Source organism: Glycine max, chromosome 18, assembly GCF_000004515.6.
Source record: "Glycine max cultivar Williams 82 chromosome 18, Glycine_max_v4.0, whole genome shotgun sequence".
Lineage (NCBI taxonomy): Eukaryota > Viridiplantae > Streptophyta > Magnoliopsida > Fabales > Fabaceae > Glycine > Glycine max.
In genome coordinates, this window is record NC_038254.2 from 50,702,530 (window position 1) to 50,711,594 (window position 9,065).

Sequence of the window (9,065 nt, forward strand, 5' to 3'; positions counted from 1 at the left end):
CATGTTAAGTGAGAATGACATTGAGAGTGATTTTGATGATACAGATACTTCTTAGGTAATTCATACATTAAAGTTGATTGCATGTCTTATGTTCATTGTGTATGTGTGTGTGTGTGTATTTTTACATTTGTATGATTGTGGTTTGTAAAAATTATTACTTTTACTCTTGTAGTGAATATGAAAGAGAAGATAAGTGACCTATTTTGGTGTAGAAAACATGTTTATGTGAGTTTTCATTAACAATTTGGATTTATTTGTTTACTGAAGTGTATTGCTTGTGGTACTTCATTTTTTATTTATTTGTTCTTAAATATCATATGTATGTGTGGGTGTACATGTGTACAAAAATCAAACATGCAGATGACAGATGGAGGTAGAGGTGGTGGTCGTAGAACATTTAATCGTGGTAGAAGACGTGGTCTTAGTTTAGGAGCTCCAATTACCACCAACCCTTCCACCTCATCCATTCATATATCAACCTCAGAGTCGATGATTCATGCCGTTTCACCGACTCCAAACACACTTCCTACAGCTCAAGACCAACCAAATCCTACCTTTATAAGGGAGTCAATTTCCACTACCCCTGTTAGAGATGCTTCACCTTCAGCACCAGATGATTCTCTTACACTTGAGTACCCATCAAATCCAAATTGTGAACATATTGTTGATCAGAGGCCTTTCGTTTGTGCATATAAAGGAGAGTAAATGCATTTTATTTAACTATTATTTTTTCTTAAAATGTTTTTTGAATGTGGTATTGACAATGTATTTGTACATAGGTTTCAACCAACATATAGGTGTTCTAATATCATATCAAATATCATTAGGGCAAAATTTGATGAACCAGCTGCAAGTTGGTTGAAGGTGTCAGTTGACCTTCGCGATAGGTGGTTTGGAGAGTTTAAGGTAACTTGAATTATGGTTTAATTTAAAATATATTGTTTCTTGTATCATTTCTAATTTAGTTCTTATTTCCTATTTTATGCAGAAAGAGTATAGGTGGCACCACAAGAAGAGCATACCATTAGAGCTGTTTTTGAGACAAAAGGTTCACGTATTTTGAAAAGTGCAATGAACAAGATCAGAAATGGTCAAGATAAAGGAAAGTGGATAATATCCAATGTTAGAGTGATAACTACTAAATAATTGTGAATTAACAGTAGTTAAATAGTCAAATTTTGACTTAAAATTAATTATTTAGCAGTTATTTATAATTAAAAGTTGAAAAATTAATTAAATTGAATTTCTGGTTGCAGATACGAAAAATGAGGGTACATTAAGCAAAAATGCCAACGGAAAGGAAGAGAAAGAAGGAATTCTGAAGCAGGCCCAACCCAACAGTGGCGCTAAGCGCGCATCAGGCGCTAAACGAGCAACTAACTACAGGCGCTAAGCGTGGCGTTAAGCACGAAGGAGCAGAAACCGTTATGTGCGCTAAGCCTAGCTAGACGCCCAGCGCGCGATCCAACAGAAGCACAGGCTAAGCCTGCATGGCGCGACCAGCGCGCGATCTGAACGCGCTAAGTGCGAGGTGTGGCGCTGAGCGCGACTACGAAGGCCCATAAGCCCACTTCAGCAACTATAAATAGAGAGGCAGTCCCAAGGAATCATCACTTCGCCTCAGAGCACTATTCTCAGCACTTCAAGCCTGAGCACTCCTCTCTCTATATTCTTTGTTTTTACTACCCCTTCTTTCTTTCACCCCCAATTGTAAGCCCTCAATGGCCATGAGTGGCTAATCCCCTAGCTAGGGCCTGGCAGGCCTAAAAAGCCAACGATGTACGATGAGCTTCAAGAGTTATCAATGCAAAAGGAATTCATTCTAGGTTTTTCTGTTCTAATTCTTTTCTTGTTATCTTGCATTCATTCTTAGATTTCTTTTGGGTTTTATTCGCTCGGGAGAGGGTAATCCCCAATAAATATTTAAGATTCAATGCATGCATCAGTTTTAGGGGTTATACGCTTGGGAAAGGGTAACACCTAACAGAACATCTTAAGAAAAGAATCCTTGGGTTACCATTGCTAGGCATAGAATGATAACCTATTGCCCATGAATTTAAGCAACATCTAGAACTTAACCTTAATGCATTTTAATTATTGAATCTTCGCAAATGCATTTGGGAGATAGGTAGTTAAAATAGGCTTGCCAACGTGAGGCATCAGGGGCAAGTAGTTAACAGATGTGGGTAGAACTAACACCAATGCATTGGTAATGAATATCATATTTACATGCATCGTAGGCCAATTGGGTTTGTCTGGTCTTGGCATCTTTATCAATTGTTTTTCCTTTTAAACTATTTGTTTTAGTAATAGCACTCTATTCCTACATTTATTCCTGCTTTTATTATTTTACTCTTACTTACAAATTGAGAAGTATCTAATAAGTGCAATAAAATCCCTGTGAAACGATACTCGGACTTCCGAGGTTTACTACTTAAGAGCGATTGGTACACTTGCCAAAGTCTCAACATAGAGCAGCCTTGGATGAACATTGGGGTTCTACAGATTTCCAAAACAAGAGTTCCACTGCCAAGGCGAATCAATCTGTTAATAGAGGAGCCTCAGCATACTGTGGTGGTTCCATATCTACTGCAACTCACTTTGTAAAGCTGGTAATTTCACTTTATATGTGTGTGTGTGTACCTCATTGATTTTCAATTCAATGTAATTAAATGTTTTACAGTTTTAACTTTTAAAATTTATGTAGTCAAAGGAGTTTCAAAGACCACCAACTGCTTGGGAGGTGATGGAGAAAACTAAAAAATTGAAGTTGGGAGAATGAGTCAATGACAAGTCCCGCGAATTTGTTGTAAGTTGTTTTTTCTAATTCTATCACTTTATTTGATATATAGTGGCTGATATTATAAATGAACTCTTACCTTTGGTTAATATCTCTTAACCTATTTACACATCTTGATTTGCTTTTCTTTAGCTAGTGTTAAATGTTTGTGATTGGCTAGTATTAACTTTGAAGCCTACTATAGTATATTAAAGTCAATTTTTTCATGTATTAGTGGTGATTTTCTTGAATATTAATCCTTATATGTCTATACATTTAACAATATATCTTCATACCTCACTTTATATTGAAGGAGAAATATCAACATCGTCGAGATGAAATTTTACAACATTCGACAAAGGAAGACAGATCTACACAGGATTCCCTTAACATTGCCACTTCTATTAATGATAATGAAATATATTTGAATGTTGTTGGAGGTCCAAATTACAAGGGTAACATGTACGGGCTAGGTACTTTGAGCAAAAGGTTTAGTTGCTCAAAATCAGCTCCATCTACTTCTATTACTCTTGTGAAAGACCAAATAGAGGAAATGCGTGAGATAATTAATAAATTGAATGCTGAGCTTTTGGCAAAGGCAAATAAGGAAAAGACACTTGAGGAAAAGATGTTGCAGCTGATGGAGAATCATGACCACCAAAGTCAGGAGATGCGATAACAGATGCAAGAACAAAATAAGCAAATTCGTCAACAAAATAAGCAAATGCAGCATATACTTACAACACTTGCATATTCACTCTATCATGCCAGCTCGTAGTCTATCGCCTACCATAGCAAATGGAACTGAGCACCGTGTTAATGATGCTTAGGTTGATCATCCTCATGACATGGGTAATGATCATTGACTCTTGGTTATTGTTTATTTTAGTTTGATTATGTCACGTTAGTTATGAATTTGAATTTTATTAAACTTTTACATTACATTTGATTAAACTTTGAAAACTTTGAATTTGCACTTTATCAATCTTTAAAATAGAACTTTGTTATTAGATATATTTACTTATTATGAATGTCCACTTTTATTTATAAGTTTGATTATACAATTTCATTAAAATTTATATTTATAGTCGATAATTATTAATCAGGTTAAAATGTAACAATGGAAAAACAAAACATACATCATATTTTCATTTAGTGACCACATTTTTGACCGAAATGCATTTTTAATTTATTTTACATTTAAAAATTTAAAATAAATAGCGACCAAATTAGCAACCGAATGCATTTGTATTTTGAAATTAATTGTTTATTACCGACCAAATTAGCGACCGAAACATTTTAATATATTTTATTTTAAACTTAGCCACCGAATTAGACACCCAAGGTAATTTTCAATATTTTATTTTAAAATTAATTATTCAATAGCGACCGAAATATCTACCAAACACCTCTTTAATTTATTTTATATTTAAAATTAATTATTCGATAGAGACCTTGTTGGTTTTTATTTTATATTTAAAGTACAGGTATTTGTTAGTGACCAAATTAGTGACCGACTATTTCTATTGCAGAATTGGTCCCAAGCAAAATAGCAACCAAATACTCAATGATCGAATTTATTATTTTTGTGCGTGACTATTTCAGTAGCTAAATAGTGACCAAAGATAAATTCGGCTGCAAAGTTTTGGTCGTTATTTTGGTGACTAACACTTTTAGCGACCGAATGTGTCGATTGCTAAATCACAATTTTTTAGTAGTGAAATATGATTATAACTGGGTGGTAAAATAAATAATTAAACTTTTTTTTCACACTTTTCTTTTTTGTCTCTCATTTTCCATGTTTTCACGATTTTTTCCCTCAAACGGTGAAATTTCATACATTTTGCCAATTAACTTCTTTTCACCTTTTTTCACTCAACTTTTAAAAATTCAAACATTTTTGTTACTCAATTTTCAAAATTTCATGCATCTTTTTCGTATATTATAATTAAGAAATTTTGTTTAAAAATTGGGAGGAATAATGGGTGAAATTTTAAAAGTTGACTGGCAGGATGGGTAAATTTCATAGTTTGTGGTAAAATTCACAAAAACATAAAAAACAAAAGTGTAATTAAGCCCTTTTTTTTGGCTAATTACGTTTCTTCTCTCTTTGCCGGTTAAAAAATATTTCTTCTCTCTCTCTTTTTTTTCCGTAACAAACAAGGTATTAATAAGTAGAAAGTGTGGAATTTCAAATAAGAAAAAAATCAAAATTTAATCTTCTTTCAATGAAAGTGTAATCTATTCCATAACCCAGAAGCTCATTGGTACGTTTGGTGATCGTTATGCTTGTGGGGATAGAATGATGATCGATGCTAACATGTTGCCACGGATTTTATGTCTTCTACTTTAGATGTTCATAATTACTTTCACTTTTGAGTTTCAAGCTCATATTCATCTAGTTAGAAGGTTTCAACATTTGAACTGACCAAGTACAAAGTAAAAAAATCTCTCTCTTGAACTTATGAGGCTTGAACTTAAAAAAAAAATTGAGTTTCAAGCTCGTATTCTATTGATGATGATGTTATCATATGAATGAAACTTAATAATTCTTTACAATGTTCAATACTTGTTTTATTCATCCCTTTCATATGGTTGATTTCACTTTGTTCTTCTTGGTCTGTAACTTTAGCTACGTAAACTAGAGAGATATAGGATCAAAATTTCAGTCCAAGTTGGAAAAAAGATGAACTCGTTATGTTGGCAATGATAATGTTCGAGAAAGTGTGCTACGTGCATACATAAAAGATCGATAATGTTCGAGGAACTGAGGGATAGTACGGCACACCATAATGGATGGGTGGGGTTTGGTGTTTGATCAGAACCGGTCTCCGCGTCTGAAACAGTAAAAAAGTAACATTATTTTTTGGTAAAACACTACTAGGGTATTTAAATGTGTACAATGTTGTCACATTACTTCTTGAAAGTAACAAAATTAAAGAAGAAAAGCACTTTCAAAAGTGTAATTTGTAATTTTAATCTAAAATTTAAAAAGTTAATATAAATCACAACGTTATGTGATTTAGATAAAATAGTAATATATATTTAAGAAATAAAGTGATAATAATTTATTATTGAGAAACTTATTTTAATTTTATAAATTAACGTGACAACACTTAACACTCTCAAAAATAAAAATAAAAATTAGTATTTTACCCTACTATTTTTTTAGACAAGACAATAAATATCATGCAAACTTCGTGAGGTGTTGCGTATCTTACTTTTTAAATTATTTTATTTTAATTGAAATATTATGTTATCCTTATTTGAAATTGGATTTAGTTACACTTAATCAACATTCTGCTTATTTTAAAAGTTACATTGCATCTCTAAAGAAAGGCCAATGTAATTCCAATTTCCTGAATAAGTAAGTGAAAGGATAATTAAATCTCAAAATAAAGCAAAACAAAATGCTTAATATAGTTAAACTGAACTTGAAGGTGAATGAAATTTATCCTTTTTATTAAGCAAGTCATGTCATAAAAAGTGAATAATACATATAACACAAATTTCAGTGTGTTATTATTGATGTAATACTTGTGGGATGAGTTTATTTTAATACCACACAAATATAATTTAATTATGTAAAAATATGTTAAAAATTAATCTTTACTAATTTATTATGACTAAATTTTATTACAAATAAAATGTACATTTTTTTTTGTTACGATTAACAACATTATTTGCCAATTTTTTGTAAGGAAATTATGATTGGAAAAAAATGAAATATATCAAAGGTTATAGCTAGTTCATTGAAGCAATTTGTTAAATACTTCATAGTATTATTGATTGCATTTTTAATTTAGTTCAGATATTTATCATATTTAATTTACACAATAATGAGTCACTGATGTGTAACTCTTAACAATATGATATATAATTAATTGTACTTGATAAATAAAGGCAATATTGTCCGTTTAATTATAAGACATTTCACCAATTGACTCACTTGTATCTCTCACAATTGTTTGATTATGTAAAAGCTTGAAATCCTACATAAAACTCTCATAATTAATTAAATTGTGTTTGTAACATATTACAAAAACACCAATCTATTGTCTGCACCTTTAATTAATTGTCTATGATTCATTTTTTATAATGATAATTAGACACCAAAGGATACAATTGAAAAAAAAAGGGTTCAAAAATCCAATTAAAACGAAACTGAGGAGTTAATTGAAAATTTGATAAATTTATAGGGACCAGGATCAATTTAATCTTAAATTTAAAATAAATTAAAAATAATTAATTTAAATGATGAATAATTAAGGATATATATTATAGTTTGGTAATATATTTTAAAATATTATTTTATTAAACAGTAGATTTTTAATATATATATATATATATATATATATATATTATTTAAAATATTTATATATAAATTTACTATATTTAATAAATATAATTATTAATGTTGAAATGTGATGTGTTGAATAAATATATCATTTAATAATATTATTAAAAAATTATATTATATTCAATAGATTCAATGATTAATACTAAGAAAGGAGAAAAATATTGATTTATTTGTTCAAATAAATTAATAATGTTAAATATTAGAGTTATTCTTATATATATACATAGATATTAAAATATTTTATTATTTTATTTTCAAAAATATTATATATATATATATATATATATATATATATATATATATATATATATATATATATATATACACACATTCATATGAAAGGTCATACTTATAAAATTCTTATGAAAAGCCATGCATTTAATAATTAGATGTTGTATTTATTAAATTTAAGAAATTAATACTAAGAAAGGAGAGAAATATTTATATATTTTTTCAAATAAATTAATAATATTACATGTTAGAGCTATTCTTATATATACAGATATTTAAATTTGTTATTATTATTATTATTTTCAAAAATATATTTTTAATTTATATACATTCATATGAAAAGTCATGCATATAATAATTAGGTATTGTATTTATTAAATTTAAGAAATATAATATTTGTTAATTAGAGTAATCAATACTGTTTAAGTAAGAAAATATTATTATATATATTGTATTAATAATTAATAATATTATATGTATTATTTTTTTAGAGAGCATGTGTATCTCCCATGAACCTGGACCTCTATAGGAATTGATGAAGAGTAAAAAAATTTATTCAAAATATTTAACGTCCTTAGTGATATTTTTGTGTGAATATGTTCTACTCAAACATCTAATTATATTTGGTATGTTTGACTATTCATATAGATTATTGTGTAAGTGTTAAGAGTGCTAGCTACACACTTATTAACAGTACTCTCTCCTAGGATGCATTGATGATTCCATATTTCTTTTTCATTTGTTCAAGTGATAAAACATTACTACTAGACTTTTTTGTTACATAATTTAGTGTTAGTTGAACTAATTGATATTTATCTATTTTTAAAAATTGCAAATTAATATTTTTTAGTAGTAATAATATACATTTTATCAAAATTCGGTAATGAAATTTTAATATAAGAAAAATCAATAATGAAATATATTTATATTAAAAAATTAATGTTTACCAAATAGTAAATTTCCTTTTACTTAAAAAAGAATTCTTGTTACATAATAAAAAAATTAAATATACAGAAGTTTAGGCTAAAATATCTGAGTTTAATGATTTTGTATTCATAATATAAAATTATTTTATCCTGTCATTTAATTATAAATCATCATAAATATGTTTTTTAATATAATTATTATAAAAGTCAACAAACTTATCTTAATTCATGATATGTGATTAAATAAAAAATAAAAATGCATAATTTTTTTTTCTTAACATCTATAAGCAAATATTTACCGTATATACGGAATATATATGTATGAGAAACGTTGACAATACATGCTTTATTATCTTCTTTAATGTTTTTTTTTATAATTGAATGAATTAATTTTACATAAATCCTGTTCTATAAATAAGTGAAAAACATTACAATAGACAAGTAAATGAATTAATTTTACATAAATTCTATCCTATAACTTTTGCTATTAATATATTTTCGAAAAGGTGGTGGTGGTACCGGTACATGCAAGTGGTAAAGGAGTTGGCGGGCGTAATATTTTGACATAAAAAATTATGCACATTAATTTCATTATTATAAGGATATATGATGCCTGCGTGTTCCGATTTGGTATGTTTGACTATTCACAAAGTGGATGCACCAACCACAACGACACTAAAATTATTTTTTCTCATATTAATTTAACAAATAAACAAATGAAACATGAATTGGAAAAAAAAATAAAGGTCCATTGAGTCTTCAATGAATC

The 9,065-nt window shown here is 28.6% G+C and overlaps 1 protein-coding gene across 1 annotated transcript; it reads left to right on the forward strand.

The window, feature by feature from the left end:
• Positions 1-354: 354 nt before the first annotated feature.
• On the forward strand, positions 355-3,458 carry LOC102662855 (uncharacterized). The gene is made up of 6 exons (XM_006603499.1): positions 355-701; positions 780-906; positions 989-1,054; positions 2,463-2,612; positions 2,708-2,743; positions 3,093-3,458. Exons 1-6 carry the CDS (start codon positions 355-357, stop codon positions 3,456-3,458), a joined length of 1,092 nt encoding a protein of 363 aa, XP_006603562.1.
• The last annotated feature ends 5,607 nt before the right edge of the window (positions 3,459-9,065 follow it).